The 20,437-nt window shown below is 34.9% G+C and overlaps 1 protein-coding gene across 14 annotated transcripts in view; it reads left to right on the top strand.

Moving 5' to 3' along the window:
* CAPN7 (calpain 7) overlaps positions 1-20,437 on the top strand; it is a 43,072-nt gene that overhangs the window by 15,578 nt on the left and 7,057 nt on the right. For 6 of the 14 annotated variants that reach the window (XM_023749505.1, XM_023749502.1, XM_023749504.1 and 3 more), the window contains exons 7-21: positions 1,507-1,633; positions 2,853-2,938; positions 4,588-4,681; positions 5,790-5,936; positions 7,260-7,366; positions 8,235-8,355; positions 10,712-10,856; positions 10,991-11,090; positions 11,342-11,477; positions 12,263-12,338; positions 15,062-15,207; positions 15,984-16,046; positions 16,630-16,760; positions 18,583-18,675; positions 18,768-18,999. In XM_023749505.1, coding sequence (XP_023605273.1) covers positions 1,507-1,633; positions 2,853-2,938; positions 4,588-4,681; positions 5,790-5,936; positions 7,260-7,366; positions 8,235-8,355; positions 10,712-10,856; positions 10,991-11,090; positions 11,342-11,477; positions 12,263-12,338; positions 15,062-15,207; positions 15,984-16,046; positions 16,630-16,760; positions 18,583-18,675; positions 18,768-18,912 — 1,717 coding nt within the window. In that variant the 3' untranslated portion in view covers positions 18,913-18,999. The other 8 variants (XM_006083682.3, XM_023749507.1, XM_023749508.1 and 5 more) reach the window with 8 other exon arrangements.

The raw sequence follows: 20,437 nt of genomic DNA, 5'->3' as shown, positions 1-20,437 counted from the left end.
CTGCCAGCTTGGGCCTGATCCCCCAGGGAGCGGGCCTAAGCCAGCAGGTGGACATCCCCCAAGGGTCCCAGACTGCGAGAGGGCACAGGCCGGGCTGAGGGGACCTCCCCCCCGAGTGCACAAATTTTTGTGCACCGAGCCTCTAGTATAATACCTCCTACTGGGGGATATGCCCACAACCAAGGTACATGCCCTTGACCAGAATTGAACCTGGGATCTTTCAGTCAGTCCACAGGCCGATGCTCTATCCACTCAGCCAAACCTGTTAGGGCTGCAGCCAGTACTCTTAACTATTGGCCTCATTCACTGGCAGGCCAGCTGGAACTCTTTTTTAAAAAAAATATATTTGTATTGATTTCAAAGAGGAAGAGAGAAAGAAACATCAATGGTGACAGAGAATCATTGATCGGCTGCCTCCTGCACACCCCCCACTGGGGATCAAGCCCACAACCTTGGCATGTGCCCTTGACTAGAATGGAACCCGGACCCTTCAGTCTGCAGGCTGACGCTCTTCACTGAGCCAAACCAGCTAGGGCCCAAGAAATCTTTTGAAACCCAAAGATTTGTTGCCCTTGCTCTAGAAGAGATTTGAGGAAAGATAATTTTTATTTAGTACTCTACATCAATTTTAGAAAAATAATGCACTATATTTTGCCAACACATGGTGAATAGAGGGTAATGGAGGAGAATGGTGGATTTGGCACCAGAGACCTGAATTCAAGCACCCGTTCTGGCCTGGCCAGTATGGCTCAGTTGTTGAGTGTCAACCTATGAACCAGGAGGTGACAGTTTAGGAGGCAGCCCATCGATGATTTTCTCTCATCATTGATGTTTCTCTCTCTCTCTCTCTCTCTCTCTCTCTCTCTCTCTCTCTCTGAAATAAATAAAAACATTAAAAAAAAAAAAAAAAGCGAGTTCTGCTATTTCTTAGCTGTTTGGCCAGGGCAAGTTGTTTAATCACTTTAAGCCTTTTCCAAAAATACTTGCTGTAATAGAATTGTTTTTGAGGATTCAATGAGTAATGTATGTAAAGTACTTTAGCATAATGCCTGGCATATGGTTATTATTCAGTAATTAGATACTCTCATTGTTAGCCTTGCAGAAAAGAGTTTGTCAAGACCCAAAAGATCTGTAGTTTCCTGGGTCGTTTTTAATGAATCAGATTATATTGTTGTTAGTGGCTTCATTTTATCAAAACTGAATTTATTGAATATAACCATATCTTTAAAATAAGCATAAATGCATTTAAATTGCACTTCTGTTTGCAGGTATCTGTGTTTTGTTTTGTTTTGTTTTGTTTTGTTTTAATAGGGGCGGATGATCAGATTGACTGGATTCATGGTTAAGTGTAAAGAGCCCGATTTAACCAGAGAATTATTTTAGGATGATCTAAATATAGCTAGGAGCACTATACAAAAAAAATTAGGAAATTTTAATTTTGGTTTTGAATCATTGTTTAAGATTAATTTTATTATTGTTGTTTTTTAATTTTTATTATTATCTCAGTGATAGATTGGGCAAGCTACCATTATCACCTAAACAAAAAGCTATGTTTTCCAAATGGGTACGCCCAGAAGACCTCAGCAACAATCCTACAATGATTTATACTGTGTCCAGTTTCAGCATAAAACAGGTATATGTTTTGTATAATTTTATATGAAAGCTAGCATTTTAAAGTAATTTGGATATAGATTTGACTTTTTTCTTAAGTTTTTATTACATATTCAGATGCATGAGTATATTTGGAAAAATTATTCTGCACACTTTGATTTAGACATACTGAGATAATAAAAGTGTGAATAACTATTTTGAGCAGTCACAGAGTTTTATATAGACCCTATTTATGGACACATGCTTGCAGATGAGAAAGTTGAGAAAATGAATTTTACCGTTGATAAGATAATAGAAAAGATAGAAATTGGGCTTATTTAAAACACTTTAATATTGAAACAACAATATGGCTTTATTGCAAACTTTAAGTTTTGCAATGAAATCACAGGCGTCTTCCACATTAGTATAAAATAATGATCCTGAAATACTATGATTCAAGAATCTTTTATATACATACTAGAGGTCCGGTGCACGAAATTCGTGCATGGGTAGGGTCCCTAGGCCTGACTGGCAATCAGGGCCAATCAGGGCCTTCCTTCGTTCTGCGCTGCCCGCTGGTGGTCAGTGCATGTCATAGCAAACAATCAAACTCCCGAGGGGACAATTCGCACATTAGCCTTTTATTATATAGGATTCATCTTTAGAGATCATAAACCAACTTTTTAAATGCCTTTAATTTTTTGTCCACATCAAAAGTATGATTCACTTGGTAAAAATGGTAAAGGGATTAAGAAAACACACACACACAACACAACAGACATAGACAACAGTATGGTGATTACGAGAGGGAAAGGGGATTGGGGAAAGTTGGAGAGAGTAAAGGGGGTATAGATGGTGATGGAAGGAGACTTAGCTTGGGGTATTGAACACACAATACAATATACAGGTGATGTATTGCAGAATTGTACCCCTGAAATCTATATAATTTTATTAACCAGTGTCACCCCAATACAATTTAAAAATAAAGTAACATTGTAGAAAGAAAAACAGTGGGCATGCCTTTATTTATGCAAGGAATGCATCATCCATATTTAATTATTCTAAATTCATTGAAATAGTTTATTTGGTTTTTCAAGGATTTATTTGAACAAAATTTGAGTTGGCAGTATGGCATTTCTATTTATTTCCTACTCAAGCAGTAAAGATATTTAGTATAAAAAGTCAGGTGCTAGATGCAATGCTTAAATATTGTGGAAATGTTGATACATGAATGAATGAAATATACTAATTCTTCTTAACAGACAATAGTATCAGATTGTTCCTTTGTCGCATCACTGGCTATTAGTGCAGCTTATGAAAGACGATTTAATAAGAAGTTGATTACCAGGTAAAAATTTATATTTGTTCCTTTAGCCCTTTTCATGTAATTGTCTTAAATAGAAATTTAAAGCGTAGACCTTTTTGGCTTAGAAAGTAAAGAGAGTGTATCACTCAGAATATTATGGCCTTTATGTATTAAGCAGATGATTTGTGAATGTGAACAAGTTTGCTAAAACAGTATAAGAATGTATGTGCCTGTAGTTAATATATGAAGAATAAATATGTCTTGAAATAAATGAAATTGATCAAAGTAAAATTAAGTCATGTTTATAATTTCACTCGCAGTCCAGGTCCCTCAGCCCGGATTGCATGAGGGCACAGGCCAGGCTGAGGGACTCCACTGGTGCATGATCAGGGCCAGAGAGGGATGCGGGAGGTTGGCCAGCTGGGGAGGGACAGCAGGAGGGCTCCAGGGCGTGTCCGGCCCATCTCGTCTAGCTCAGTCCCGATCAGCTGGACCCCAGCAGCAAGCTAACCTACCGGTTGAAGCATCTGCCCCCCTGGTGGTCAGTGTACATCATAACGACTGGTCAGCCAGTCGACTGTCTGCCCCCTAGTGGTCAGTGCACGTCATAGTAAGCAGTTGAGCAGCCTTAGCATATACTTAGCATATTACACTTTGATTAGTTGAATGGATGACCGGATACTTAGTATGTTAGGCTTTTTTTATATAGGGTTGTACTGTATGATAGCCACTAGCCACATGTGGATATTGAATACTTAAAATAGCTAGTCTGAATTGAGATGGGCTGTGAATGTACAGTAAAATGAATCAGATTTTGAAAACTTAGCACACAAAAATATATGAAATAGGCAAAATATTTTAAATTTTTATATTGTAAAATTATAATATTTTGGAGATGTTAAGTGAAATAAATTAAAATTACTCTTTAACATTTAATATAAAATATATGTAATATGAAATAACATTTCTTTTGATTGGAACAGCTTTAGAATGTACAGAAATGTTACTGAAATTGTGGGGGGGTATTTTTTTAAGTTTTATTTGCTTAAAATTATTTATTATAAAAATTAAACTTCAGAATTTTTTCAATACAACTTTTCCTAAGTGGTTTTTGTGTGTTAAATCCTGAAAGTATAAAGGTGAATTAAATACAGACTTTAGTTTCAAGCTATTTGCCATCTTGGATAAACATCATACATATAAATAATGTGTGAAAGAAAATTGATACTGATTGTTTTTACAAGTATCTTACTGGATAATTTTGTATAACTTTTATCAGTGTTGTTTTAATTTTATCTCTGTCAGAGTTGTAGTTTGTTGCCTTAGTTGTGGTTAATTGAAATGCTCTTTACTTCTTGGGGTCAATAGTAGATTATTTTATTTGGCTTAAAATATGTCCTCTTAATAGAAAATTTATTAGAGTATATAATTTAACACTGAGCATTTTCATGAATATTTTGAAATTTATGCCCTGCTGTATGATCTCATAATATACTTTATTCATTTATTTACATTAAAAAAAGCACTTTGATTAGGGTGAACTTTTTTTCTAGGCCTACTATAGAAAAATATTCTCATGTTTATTTTTATCAAATTGCCAAGATAGTAGTAGCACATGTCTATAATATTCTGCATAGTAGTTACGTTGAATATTAATGTTGGTATTTCAATATTTATTTTCTTTACAAAAGCATAATTTACCCTCAGAATAAGGATGGTGAGCCAGAGTATAATCCATGTGGAAAGTATATGGTAAAACTTCACCTCAATGGTGTCCCAAGAAAGGTGAATAATGTGTCTGTCCACTCCTATGTCTTCTCTTCTCTTCTCCTCTCTCTCTCTCTTTCTCTTTCTCTCTCTCTCTCTCTCTCCCCCTCCCTCCCTCTCCCTCTCCTTCTCCCTCCCCCTTCCCTACCTTTAAATATTGAATAGGATCATTAAGAAATATTACTTATATAAACATTTTAAAAACATGTAAGCATTTTAACATTTCATTGACTTTGAATCTGATATGCATACTGCTATCAGTAACAAATGTTAATAATTAAAAAAAAATAAAAATCATGACAAGAATAAAGTTGGGTTTTTTTTAATGGTTTTGGGAAATTTATAGAAAGTTCCAAAAAGTAATTATTTTAGATACAGTGTACATTTCTAGAATCCCTAATAATTTTGATGGTAGATTCATAGTATTTAGCATCTAATTAGCTAAAGGTTATTATCTCACAGGGAGATTAATGTGAACTTGAATTAAAACATCATATAACATTTTTATTTATTTTTTTAAATATATTTCTTTATTGATTTCAGAGAGGAAGGGAGGAGAGAGATAGAAACATCAATGATGAGAGAGAATCATTGATTGGCTGCCTCCTGTACGCCCCCCACTGGGGATCAAGCCTGCAACCCAGGCATGTGCCCTTGGCCAGAATCGAACCTGGGACCCTTCAATCCGCAGGCTGATGCTCTATCCCAGCCGTGGGCAAACTACAGCCCGCGGGCTGGATCCGGCCCGTTTGAAATGAATAAAACTAAAAAAAAAAAAAAAAAGACCGTACCCTTTTATGTAATGATGTTTACTTTGAATTTATATTAGTTCACACAAACACTCCATCCATGCTTTTGTTCCGGCCCTCCGGTCCAGTTTAAGAACCCATTGTGGCCCTCGAGTCAAAAGTTTGCCCACCCCTGCTCTATCCACTGAGCCAAGCCGGGCAGGGCCGTATAACATTTTTAAATTGATCAGATTCTAGAAATAGGAAACTGTCATTACCTTTAATAATAGGTATACCATGCTTTTTACTTTATCAGTATGAAAGCTGCTTTTTTTTTAATAGAAAAGATTTTAAGATACTTTATACCAACTAAGGAAAGTACTGTTATCTTTCCCCAGGTGATAATTGATGACCAATTACCTGTTGATCATAAGGGAGAATTGCTCTGTTCTTATTCTAACAACAAAAGTGAATTATGGGTTTCTCTCATTGAAAAAGCATATATGAAAGTCATGGGAGGATATGATTTCCCAGGATCCAATTCAGTAAGTAATATGATGATCCAAATACAGACTTACATTATCTTATATGACTATTTTAAATTTGAATGATTATAGATGCTATGTTGTTTAAAGGAAGTGAAAACAGATAACCTCTGAATCATGTTGATCAGTCACTTTACTATGGGAGTATCTGTTTTCTTTTATAAGGTTAACACATTGTACAGTAAGTCCCCACTTAATGTCTTACATAGGTTCTACAACTTTAAGCAAAATGACATATAACAATACCCATTTTACTATAGTCTAATTTATATAAACGAGAAGTTCCTACAGCATCTCATCAACAGTATAATAAAATGGTATTCAAGGGACTGCTGAATAGATTCAATGTTTAGGAAAGCCTAAAATGTAGGTGTCTGCTATTATGTTGGGATCTAGGAGCAATTTAATACAGTGTACATTTCCAAAAAGCCTCTTCAGATCAAAGGAGTGTGTCATATTGTCATGGTTCTATATATTTTTGTGATTTGTAAACTCAGATTCAGGGAGTTTTTGTTTGTTAGTTTTTCCCAACCTTAACCTGTAAAATCGAGGTATGTGCCAATGTCCTTTAATTCTATGAGGTAAATTACTGGGCTTACACCAGAAATTAGATTAGCATGACTTTCAACTATAACACTAATCATAGGTTTAGAAAATGTATTTAACCTTTCCTAGCCTCTTTCCCACTTGAATAATGCCCAACTCTCAGAGTTGTAAAGATTAAATGATAAAATATGTGCGTATCACTCATCATGGTACCTGGATAATTTTGTTGCCTTACTACCCAGCCTCCTTCATTCTTCTGGTGCTTATAATGCTAGTCAAAGAATGTATAGGTCATAGGTAAATGCAATAGTACATTAAAATTTCTTCCCCACCTACATGCTCAATTGCCCTATTCTTCAAATATTCTTAGTTTATCTATCTAATTCATTGCCTGGTAATCTACCCAATGCAACTTAGAGAATGAGAATATATGTAAAACATTAGAAAAGTAACTATGCTATTGTAAGAACTCATTAAATGGTAATTGACTATCATCATTATTAAAGCAGTTTTTTTTCTGTTATGTGTTTGAGGTTTTCATATTTATTAAGGGAAAGCAATAAAGATTTTAGGAAAAAGATTATAAGCTTGTGCTTAAATCCAGGTAGGAATATGAGTTATAAGAAGTTTATTACTGATAGGAATAAACCAGAAGTTAATGTTTTTTTTTCTGTCAAAATCATTATATCAAATCAGTGAGATTTAACAACTACCCTGGGGATGTATTTAGAGCTTGAAAAAAAGGTTGACAGTCCTGAAATGTGTTTAATGTTGCAGAATATTGATCTTCATGCACTGACTGGGTGGATACCAGAAAGGATTGCTATGCATTCAGATAGCCAGACTTTCAGTAAGGATAATTCTTTCCGAATGCTTTATCAAAGGTAAACATTTCTCTCTCTCGCTCGCTCTCTCTCTCTTCATAGTAAAAGGTTGTTTTGAAACTTCATACCTTATTTAGAATAGATATTACAGAGACTGCCATTTTCCATTATTAGGGAAATTGTGTTTTTAGTTGACTTCACTTACGTACTTGCTACAACCAGCCCTCAATTATCCTCACTGATAGATATACAGTTAACCCGGGTTATAGATAGTCTAAAACATTTGAATCTGGAATATCTTAATATGGGAAAAATTTTTACTTCCTTAATACTTACCAATTTGAGGGAAGGTGGGAAAAGAGAAGTCTGAGAACATTGAGAGGAAGTTAACTGAAGCCTTAAATGATATGTAGGGGAGGGAGTGGCTGTTGCTCTTCAGTTCATTTCATAGAATCTAGGGCAGCGGATAGATACAGCCCCCTTTACTTCAAAACGCATTGGTAACATATAGGGACTGGAAAACTATCTATAAATAATACACATTCATTAGTGAAACTAAAAAACTCAATGATTTGATAATGAATATTACTTTGGAGGAAGTGCATTTGGCATTTTATGTCTTCTTTATTTGTAAATCATTTGAAAATTTAGCATTTGTTTCTTTCCTTCATTGATAGCTTTCTACCTGAGAATTAAGTTGTCTAAAACTGGGTAGGGGATGTGATAATTTATCTCACATAAATTAGGCTGTGAAATGGAAGTATAATTCTTGTTAAAGTCCTTCAGGGGGTGTTGGGATTAGCTTATTTTTTAAAAGATTTTAAATTTGTGGAAATTTTCATGGGAACCATTAGACAAAAGGAAAGATGATGTGATCTGAGATTATAAATGTTTTTCCTTTAATCTTTGTCTATTGGGGTGATTCCAGGTTTCACAAAGGGGATGTCCTCATCACTGCATCAACTGGAATGATGACTGAAGCTGAAGGAGAAAAGTGGGGTCTGGTTCCCACACATGCATATGCTGTTTTGGATATTAGAGAGTTCAAGGTTTTACCTTAAATATTTTTCTATTTTTCTTGTTTGTTAATAAGACATTACAAGGATCCCAAATAATATATTGGACTTTAGAATACTGACAAATCAAGGTTTAGGCAAAGTTTTAAAAGCGTTTCACCTATTACATTAAACAACTTGATCTGTCTTTGGGAATTATAAAAAGATGGGAAATGTAATGACAGTGACAACATAGATATTGGTGACAGCAGAAATACTATATGCCTCTTCCTCTTTTCCATGCAAGTAGAAGAGTTGAGGTGAATACACGCCCCCAAGGTTTTGGGCAGCACATTGGTGTTGGCGTCAATCAGTGTTAGACTCTAGAGCAGCAGTCGCCAACCGGTGGTCCGTGAGGTCCGAAAGGTTGGCGACCGCTGCTCTAGAGCATAGTAGACATTCGGTACATACTTGAGAAAGGACACCAAAAATAAGGTACCTGTGATGAAGAAACATGCCAGTGGGTTTGCAAGTGTTTCTTTCTCTTCCTGGTAGCCATTGTATGCTTTCAGACCTCTCAGACCCTTTCTCTGTGTTCAGGTGTTGAAATGGTTGACTTCATTATTTTTCAGATTATTGATTATTTTTAACTGAAAAATGGATCTGTCCTATAGATTAGAAAATACAAAGATTTTTAAGGAAGGATTTTTTTTCCCTAATGACTTGGTACCTAAGCTGTCTAGTCACTGGGAGGTTTAGCTAACAGTGTCTTTCAATTTCCCCTGCTTAAATTTATAGAAAGAATCAGTGATCAATCAACAATAACCACTGTGTATTAATAAGACTGATTTTTGCCCTGGCCGGTTTGGCTCAGTGGATAGAGCATCAGCCTGCAGACTCAAGGGTCCCGGGTTCGATTTCGGTCAAGGGCATGTACCTTGGTTGCGGGCACATACCCAGTGGGGAGTGTGCAGGAGGCAGCTGATCGATGTTTCTCTCTCATCGATGTTTCTAACTCTCCTTTCCCTCTCCCTTCTTCTCTGTAAAAAATCAATAAAATATATATATATATATAAAAAAACTGATTTTCTTAGTGGCCTGTGGAATTACATGAATTATGAAGGCTACAACATTTAAAAATTTATAGTTTCAAGGCTTTCTAAATCAGCCAGTTTTTGTAGAACTGTCTTCCTTTAAACATGACATAAAAATTGACTACTTAAAGAAAAAAAATAAGATTTTATATGAATTGGATAAACTGAGAGGTTTGTTTATGGCAAATTACATTCTAAAACAAACACAAGCAAAATATTGGGAATAAAAGTCGCTATTAATATGTGTATATATATTATTGTTAGAACATTTTTTGAGGTAGGTATAGGTGACCAATATTGAGGTAGTGGCACAAGATTTAAATTTTAGATAATGAAGCAGGCAATATGAAAGTAAGTTTGAGTTTGAGGAAAATTTCTGAGATATAATTTACTTTGAATAATAAAACTATTTGTTATGAATGATCAAAGGAAACTAAACAAATAACATGATTATGAGAATAATAGGCACCTCTGGTCTGACTTGAAAATAAAGCATTTCAAAATCCCTGACTGCCAGTAAAATAAGAATTTCAAATAACAGCCTTTTAAAGTTAAAAATCACACAGTATCAATTCTGCATGGCAGTTATTCTGTAAAGATTGAGGCTCTTTAGAACATGTGTAGATGGAGTAAGCTGTGGCCTGGTGACAGGTTTCTTCACTCTTTTCTTCACTGCTTCGGTCTTCACAGAGATAATCAGTAGAGGAAGAAGCTAAAGAGGATCTGAAAGGAAAGAGTTCAAAGGGATCAGAGAGGGCCTTCCAGGAAATGGAAACGACATGAACAAATGCCTTTAGAGGTGAAATTGAATAAGAATTATTTATGGGATTCTGAGAGGAAAGACTAGACTAGACAAAGATATGTGGGGTATGAAAATGGTGGGGCCAGTGTAGAGTAGGCTCTGAAAGAACAGGAAATACTTGATGCTCTAAGGCAGCACTGCCTGCAATGAAAATGTTCTCTGTGCTGTGCCATTCTTTAGCTACTAGCTACATGTGGTTCTTGAATACTTAAAATGTGGCTAGTGTGACTAGGAACTGATTTTTAAATTCTGTTTAATTTCATTTTAAGTAGTCACTACCATATGAACTGCATAGCTCTAGGGATAGGTAGCCAATTGCAGTTCTTGATCAGATGTGTGACGTGTGAAAGTGTTAAAGAATATTAATTTCAAATTTATTTGAAGAAAATTGATACGTATTCAAAATGCATCCTCCCTTAGAGAATGATACAATTTATGAAAATATGGTAAAAACTGTTTTGCAACTTTATGTTATCTCCTGGTTTTGTTTTGTTTTTTGGTTTCTTTTTAATAGGGGCTGCGATTTATCCAGTTGAAAAATCCCTGGAGTCATTTACGTTGGAAAGGACGATATAGTGAAAATGATGTAAAAAACTGGACCCCAGAGTTGCAAAAATATTTAAACTTTGATCCTAGAACAGCTCAAAAAATAGACAATGGTAAATACATCTTTTTGTAATTTTAATACTATTTGATCTCTAAATAATATGCTTTAATAATGTGAAATGTGTTTAACTGACAAGTCACTTATCATTAAGATATTTTTAGATTAATAAAGATATCTAATTTTTAGGAATATTTTGGATCTCATGGGATGATCTCTGCCAATATTATGATGTGATTTATTTGAGTTGGAATCCAGGTCTTTTTAAAGAATCAACATGTATACACAGGTAACTTCTTTGCATATTTCAGAATATGCTTTAAAGTAGTCGTCACATTTTTTATTTAAAATAAAATGATTAATTTAGGAAGACTAGTATTCTCTCTTTGTCATTCCCCAGAATGACTAACATGTAATAGTTATTTTCTTTATATATGCTTCTTAGTCATGCCAGAAACTGTGAAAACTAAACCTAGTAACTTAATTATATCTGAAACACAACACTTCATTATTTCCTTCTTTGTTGACTTGATCTTTTAGTACTTGGGATGCTAAGCAAGGACCTGTGAAAGATGCCTATAGCCTGGCCAACAATCCCCAGTACAAGTTGGAGGTGCAGTGTCCACAAGGGGGCGCTGCAGTTTGGGTTTTGCTTAGTAGACACATAACAGACAAGGTACTGATACCCTTATGATTTTCCATATAGAAACTCCTTTAAAAATAATTAGACTATTGTGAACAAAATATGTAATTTAATCATCAGCCTGTTTTATTTATATGGGTGGCTTGAAAATGGTATTTTCTTAGATAAATGAATATTTTCCTCTAAGGAAATTTATCATTTGTAATCAGACTCTTAGAAGTTTTATTCAAAGATCATCTCTGAAGAGCCCTAGCTGATTTGGCTCAGTGGATAGAGTGTCAGCCTGCTGACTGAAAGGTCCCAGGTTTGATTCCGGTCAAGGGCACATGCCCGGGTTGCAGCTCGATCCCCTGTAGGAGGTGTGCAGGAATCAGCTGATCAGTGGTTCTCTCTCATCGTTGATGTTTCTCTCTCCCTCTCTCTGAAATCAATAAAAATGTATCTTTTAAAAAAATCATCTCTGAAGAAAAACATGAGGGAGTTTATGCTGTTAGTTAGGATTTTCATGTTGATTATATATGCTTTGGGTCTTTAAAATATTAAATTAAAATGTGTTATAGGGGGAGTTGGAAATTTGAATCATTAGGCCTGATTCTGTAAAGGGTAACCATATTTTAATAGCTTTAGAGTCTTTTAATACATTTTTTTCATACAATATGGTCAGTCTATTGGAATGACAATTTAATCCAGAAAAATAATTATTTTAATCGCACAAAGTAGCTGAAATAAATTCTTTTAAAATTAGAGGTCCCCCCCCCCCCCCATTAAGAGCATTTGAGCCCATTTCCTTAACCATATTGGATTCTTTGTGCTTTTAGGATGATTTTGCAAATAATCGAGAATTTATCACAATGGTTGTATACAAGACTGATGGGAAAAAGGTGTATTATCCAGGTATGTTTAGTAGGCAAACATTCAAACAAACATTAAATTTTTATTGATATGATTAAGTAGAAAATTACATTTTATGGAGGTAATGTACAGAAAAAATTATGCTGATAGATTAATAGAAACTACTCAAATAGATGGTTATTTATGCTACATGTGTTTTGTTTTCATTTGTTTTTAATAGAGTCCTCAGAAATTTGGGAGTTCACATTGCTGTAAGAGTTTTATTTCTAAAACTTAAGTCATATCTTCTTTGTCTGATCAAAAATTCTATGGTTTTCCATAGACTCTTGGATAAAATCCGAGCTCTTTATCCTGGTGTATAATTCTGGCCTTAACTTTACTGTCACCCTTTATCTCATGCACCCTCCTTTCACAGTACCCTCATTGAGGTACTCCTCCTGAACGCATTGCGCCCTTGTTGCACAGGCATTTGAAGAGAGCACTGTATAAAATCATCTATGGAGAGGGTTGTAGGTACAGAGATGATCACCCAGGACCTGACCCTTGAATTCTGTCATCCTAAGATTAAGCAAAGGCAAAGTTACCACAAAGAATTTGAACAGAGTACCTGATGAAATAGTAAGGTTTCATATAATACAAGAGAAGAAAATATTTCATGAGGGAAAGAGTGGCCACTACATCAATTAATGAGAAGAGACATTGGAATTAGCATCATGGCACTCATTGTTGATCTTGACAGGAACAGACTTGGAAGAGAAATAGTGTGGTTTGAGAAAAGACTGTGAAGTAAGGGGCAATTGTTGACTGTTCTTTCAAGAAGGTTGTGCGAAGAAACGGGCAGTGTTGGGGGAGATGGGATCAGAAGTTGAGGTTTGTTTTGCTTAATCAGAGAAGAACATGGCATTCTGCCCCATCACACTGTGTGTGTCATGGCATTGATATTAGCAGTCAGTATCCCTAGATATTCTTGAATGGGCATGGAATATAGTACGCCAATGATAAATGTGTGGTTAAACCAGCCAAATTTTCCATTTTCACATGTTGGTCATTATACAGCCCAAAAAATGTTGTGAATATGTTCCTAGTGTTACAATGTTACACTGCTTTTGAATTTCAAATATATGTTACCCTTTTTACTTGGATCTGTTTTAACCCTTTGCAGTCCAATGTTATTTTTGGAATTCAGACAATCTGGTCCAAATTAATTGACGGGATTGGATGTTGAACTTTTTAATGTTCTTATTGCTCGACATTGGACCTGCTCCTAGCGCCTGGTCTGTCGAGTCAGCCTGGAGGTTGGACCGAAAAGGGTTAACAATGCTCCCTCTCTTCCACATATAGTGATTTTTGCCTTTGCAAGGTATTCCTAGTTCGTAATTTTATTTTTATCATACCACTCAGATCATAAAACAGGCCTTACTGTTCCCCTTTTGACAGAAGAGTAAACAGATATAGGAAGTTTAAAACCTTGTCCAAGATCAGAGATAATGCCCATTCTTTTCCTCTTCACACTTGATTACACACCTCTAAGCATTAGAAACCTATTACCTGTTTGAGATTCTAAAATGTTTTTCTGCCCTAGGCGGTTTGGCTCAGTGGAAGGAGCATTGGCCTGCGGACTGAAGGGTCCCGGGTTCGATTCCGGTCAAGGGCACATACCTCAGTTGCAGGGGTTGCAGGTTCCTGGCCCTGGTTAGGATGTTTGCGGGAGGCAGCCAATCAATGTGCCTCACATCGGGGTTTCTCTCTCCCTCCCTCCCTCCCTCCCTCCCTCTCCCTTTCCCTCTTCCTCTCCCCCTCCCCCTTCCACTCTAAAAAGTGAATGAAAAAATATCCTCAGATGAGGATTTAAAATAAAATGTTTTTCTAATAGATCACATTATAAATAGTCAGTGTTCCCAAGTAAACCAAGTGATATAGCACTGATCTAAAATGACCTATGGTAATGCACATATATGAAATGATTTTATGTCAGCTTTGATTGATGAGATTAATAAAAGTATGTATCAGGCAGCATTGTAATAGCAAACTATTGGAAATAATCTGAATATTCAGATTGTCTGGATAACTAGAAGTGGGTATAGATAAAATGTGTTATAGTCATACAATAGGATATTATAGAGGCAGTTTTAAAAGAAAGAAACCATATCTAGAACAGCATGGATTTCAAAAACATGTTGAGTGAAAAATAAAGATATAAAAACAAGGCATACAATCCTTTTTTAAATATATGCTCACAGATAACAATTACCTATTCATTCCTTTGGCGGGGGGCGGGGGGGCAGGGGGAGGTGGGTGTTAAAGTTTGAAAAGATGTCCACCAACTCCCTCAGAGTGGAATGGAATAAGACTAAGGGTGGTGGTTTAAAGGGACTTTGTTTTATAAGAAAGCTAATATAGAAAAATTTTTTAATTCTGAGTAGTGGGGAATATAGACACATTTTTCATTACTTCTTTGTATCTTTTTTAAAATTTTCTCTAAAGAAAATAAGCAAATCCTGAAGGAAAGCAGCATAGGGCAGAGAGCAGGGATTATCCTATATATCATTGAATGTATTCTAAAAGATTGCTTTATTAGAAACATTAATTTTCAAGTTTCAAATTTATTTATAAAGTTTTTAATTGAAATTGTAATTCTTTAGTAACATTATATTTAGAGATAGAATCAATTAAGGGGATGTCCATTCATTTAAGTATTTTTCCTACCATCAACCATAAAACTTAAATTTAAGTCTCCTTACTGTAAACCCACTGGTTTATTGCAGCTGACCCGCCCCCCTACATTGATGGGATTCGAATTAACAGCCCTCATTATTTGACTAAGATAAAGCTGACCACACCTGGGACCCATACCTTTACATTAGTGGTTTCTCAGTATGAAAAACAGAATACAATCCATTACACAGTCCGGGTAAGTAAACCAACATACAGTGACAAAACAATAATATAAAGTATATTATGTGCTCTGCTTTGTAAGTGGGATTATCTACAGAAAAAGTTTATGAAAATTTATGTATTTTTATGTATATGTGTATTTTTTATGTGTTTATATGTGTATCAATTCAATATTAAATTATGATGTTTCCTGTATAAAATGCTTTTGAAAAGTAATCTTTTAATTTTGCATAACATTTTCAATGAGCATTTTTTTTCCAGAGTAATAGTTTGTTTGGTCCTGAGGTAACGTGGTACATTGGACTAATAAATTTACAGAGCAAGCAATAGAAACTCCTTTAGCCTACATAATACCTTTGCTGACTTGAAAAAGAAGATGCTGAATTTAGTGGAAGGGAATCGATTGCCTATAAACATTGCTCTTACAAGTTGGGAAGATCATTGTAATTTTGTTCTGCATAGATTTGTATGCCAAAGATCAGTAAAGAAATTCACTTAGAATAGATTTTTTTGTGATGAAAGGGACATTGGGGAGCTGCCTTCACTCTTCAGATGCAGAAGACAAGCCCTACAGAAATTGTGATTTGGCCTGAGTCACACACAGTGCCAGAGAAAGTGAATACCAGATCCCCTAGCTTCATTAAACCAGTCTTGATTCCAGGCTGCCCACAGAATATGACTTTTATATGTGTCAACTAATTTATTAGACTTCCAATATATTCTTTTCTCACTTTGGTATTTTTATAAGTATAAACTTGATCAGTACAAGAATTTTTTTTTTTTTTAATCTAGGTATATTCAGCATGCAGCTTTACTTTTTCAAAGATTCCTTCACCGTACACCTTATCAAAGCAGGTAAGAGAAATGTCTCTGGGTCATGATCTCAGAGAAATCTTATAATTCCCTTTTTCTCTTTTTCTGTTTTCATTCTTCACATTTAACAATTTCTTACAAAATAAAATAGTCCAGAGCTTGAAAGGAATAAGGGAAATGTAAATAGCCTCTATCCAATCTGAGTTGGAATACAAGATCTTCAGTAAGCAACATTGATTCTGTGAGCAGAAATAAGAAATTGAAAGATTACTATAAACCTTTGTCATTAGGGAAAGCCATGTGGATGAACCTCATAAATTGAGGGTTGACTTTACAGGGTGGGCTAGATGTGTAGAGGATGTGAGGGAGAGTTATTGGCAGGGAGAACAACTTGATTTAAAGCTGAAAGATGGAGATAGTGCTTAGTGTAGCAAAGTAGGCTGGCTGGAATGAAGAGTGACGTTGACTGTCACTGTAGGTGACAAAGACTGGGGGGAGAGGGTGGGGCCAGAGTGGGGAGTTGCCATCTTTGAGGAGATGGGGGGGCGGTTGTGAAGGAGTTTTCTCTTTAACATAGAATTGGAGAATGTGAAGTTTTGTTAATGCACAGACTTTGTTTTGTTAGATTCATGGAAAGTGGAGTGGTCAGAGTGCTGGAGGATGTGCAAATTTCCAAGAGACTCATAAAAATAATCCCATTTACCAATTCCATATAGAAAAGACTGGACCATTACTAATTGAACTTAGAGGACCAAGGTTTGTGATGAGTAATTTTCTTAATGTTATATTAAAAATGAGCTTAGTAGAACAGAATAGGGTTTTGAAACAGACCTATGCATATATGAATGTTTGATTTATGTTAAAGATGCTATTGCGTAAGGGTGGGAAAAGGATACTCTGTTCAATAAATGGTGCTGAAGGGTGGGAAAAGGATACTCTGTTCAATAAATGGTGCTGAAATAATTTGAGTATCCATGTATCAAAATTGGTAATTAAGATCCCTGTCTAATTTCAGATCGCAAAATCAGTTCCAGGTGGATTACTATAGGAGATACCTCAATAAAAATATTTTTATATGTGCTACATTAGTGGAAAAAAGTCTAGTTTTTTTAAAATGAAAACTTGAACAGGCATGTCATAAAAAAGATAATCCAAATGGCCAGTAAACCATTGTAAGCCAAAAATTTGAAACAACCCAGATGTATATCAGTGGCACCTAAGATTATAAAATAGTCATAAAATAGTCCTACATAACAATGAAAATAAATTATAGCTACCCACTACATGATGGATAAGTTTTAAAAATAATGCTGAAAAACAGAAGCCAAACATAACAATATATATATTACGTGATTCCACTTACATGAAGTCAAGAACAGGCAAAATTAAACTGTTATTTAAGGATGCATACTTTGATAGTCACACTATATACAAAGCAAGAAAGTGATTGAAAGTTTTGTGGGCACAGGCATTGTGATGAGAAAGGTGGATACAAGGGACTTCTGTGGTGCTGAGAGGTTCTGTTGATTTAGGTGGTGTTTGTTCACTTTACAAACTATGTCGTAATATATTTTACAATTTTAAAAGTTTTAAAAACTAGAGAATACAAATTAAAAAATAGTACTAAATAAAACTAGGCTTAATTGTGCCTGCTTTACAAATTCAAAAGAAACTAATTCTAATAGGACTAAGCTACTTTGCACAATCATTTTAAAAACCTTTACCAGTCTTCTAAGTGATATAAGGTATGTATCTAATTACCCTTATGTATTTAATTTCTAGATAGATTGAACATGTAAAAATACTTGACAATGTGTATTTTTTCCTATTTTGCTAATTCATGTCTTGCCCATTTTTCTGTTGGAGTTGTCATGTTTTTCATAGGGTATGTCTGTAAGAACATTAACTCCTTCATATATTTGCAAGTATTTTTCCCAGATAAATTTAATAGAAAAAAAAACATTTTAAAGTAATCAGTCTTGTTTATTTTGCTGTGGGCAGGAAATCTCACCCAAATAGTAAGTTAATTTTCACTGTATTTTCTTCTGGTTCTTTTTATGATTTTTATTTTTTACATTATACTTTTAATCCATGTGGAATGTATTTTTATATTTGGTGTGAGATACAGTTCAATTTTTTATCACCTCATCACCACCTAAATATTACTTCCTTTCCATACTGATTTGGAATGCCATGTCTACCATATGCTAATTACTTTCTTAAATTGAGATTTTTTTTCAGGGTCTTCTCTCCTGTCCCACTTGTTCTGCCTAATACAATGACAGTATTTTTATCATTTCAATTTAACATTATTATCTGGGAGCCTATAGTAAAATGTAGTCTATTCTAAAGTAAGTTTAATGTATTAATCTTTATGGCTGCAATTTTAAAACAGAAATGGTATTTTCTATAATTAGTGTAAAAATAGTACACATGTGTTTCAGTGTAGGAAGCTTCCTCCTGAAGCTTTGGAAAGCCTGTACTTGACTTCAATAGTACATCTGCACTTTAGGTATGCTTACTTTTAGGCCTGTATTTGAGACTACTTAGCAGTAATTCTGTTTCTTTTTACTGCCAGGCAGTATAGTGTTGGATTTGAAGTTGTAACAGTGTCTGTGGTGGGAGACCCTGGTCCCCATGGCTTTCAGAGGAAATCTAGTGGTGACTACAGGTAAGGTTGGCGTTTTGATTATATTTGATTTCTACTTTGCTTATTGTGGCATCATCTTCTGTAAGCCTTGTTTTTATTTTCCCTAAATACAGGTGTGGGTTTTGCTACCTGGAATTAGAAAATATACCTGCTGGGATTTACAATATCATTCCCAGTACATTTTTGCCTAAACAAGATGGACCTTTTTTCTTGGACTTTAATAGTGTTATTCCCATCAAGACAACACAGCTTCAGTGATGGGGAAATGGCTGCACTTACTGGATTTTATACTTACCAAACAATCCACTCTTCAAATGAAGACACAAATCTGCAGGACACTAAACAGTAAGAACAGAATTAATTCTCTAAAAATGTTACAATGGAATCCGGTGCTCAAGTCAGAGTGCTTAGTGAGAATTGTATATAGACAGAATTGCCATAAATTACTTTAGAAGTACCACTTACATGGTTCTGTGTGTCTGTGAATTGGCTTGCATTTAAAAGGAGCCACAGTGTATTTAAAAAGTGCAGATGATTAAAGTTTATACTCAATCACACTGTGATATGATTTTGCTAAGAGGGAACTGAGACCAGATGAGAGGGACATAGACTCATTGAATGGAATGGTAGGCTGGTATAATCTGAACTATTTACATTGTCTTTCTGGCAGAGCATGTTGTAAGGTAAAACCTGCTTGTATTGTGACTCTACTGTGCATCTTGGGCAACTAATTACCAAATGAATTATAGTCACCATTACAGATTTTAATTCTGCATTATTTATGACTTTAAATGTTTGTTGCCCAGATGTTATGAGAGAATAAAGCTTTAAGAAGTACTAATTAGCTTAGCATGAAGATGCTCATGCTTAAGAGTGAAGGTTGTTAAAGTTAGTACCTGTCTCCCATTGAATCATGTAAAGAGAACTGAAGTATATATATTCGCTGTTGCAGTCATTTTTTATCAGGTTAACGAAAGTAGTAGTCTGAGACATTGAAGACATCACTGTTTAGTTGGTACTTTTTAATTGCTCTCTAGTTGAGTGCTTTTAATGGTAACAGCACTGTGGAGAAAATACAATTGAGAATTTAATATATTTTAATTGGGATTGCATTTGGAGAAATTGCCAAGATACCAATGTCTTGTGTGTAAATTCCCAGTTGTTTACATAAAAATCCATCAGAGCAGAATGATGCTCAAGATTTTAAAGATCTGAAAATAAGGTGGTATTTTACATCATCTCTTATAATTATCAAACTTATTTTGTATTTGATACCTTTAATTGAAATAAAATGTTTATACTTATGGAAACTGTGTAGTTTAACCTAGAGAAATTGATTAGTAGAGGACTTCATCAAGTATGTTCCATGTAAAAGATTAAAGAACTCATTATTTGCTTGAAAATTCATACTTCAAAAAAATCTGTTCTTTATCATTCAGGACAGGGGTAGATTATTATACTAGTGAGAATTCTCTTTGGTAAATAAGTAATTTCCTATGTCCTTTATTATAAACATATATATAATTTGAACTTCTTGTGTTAAAAAATCTTCCAGGATGCAAACTGAATTAAGTTCTAATCTCTGCCCTTAAAAATCTAATGGAGGAGACCTGTTTATGAGCAAGTTAATGTATTGTAATGTTGAATTCTATAAGAGAGCTCCAAACACAGTGCTACAGGTGTATAAGGAAGGGAAATTATTCATTTTGGCTAGACCAAATAGAATAGAATCAGCTGGGGAGCTTTTAAAAACCCAATGCCCAAGCATACCCCAACAATTAAA

Source organism: Myotis lucifugus, unplaced genomic scaffold (genome assembly GCF_000147115.1).
Source record: "Myotis lucifugus unplaced genomic scaffold, Myoluc2.0 scaffold_8, whole genome shotgun sequence".
Lineage (NCBI taxonomy): Eukaryota > Metazoa > Chordata > Mammalia > Chiroptera > Vespertilionidae > Myotis > Myotis lucifugus.
The sequence above is the reverse complement of the archived record's forward strand: the minus strand, read 5'-3'. Positions and strand labels throughout refer to the sequence as shown.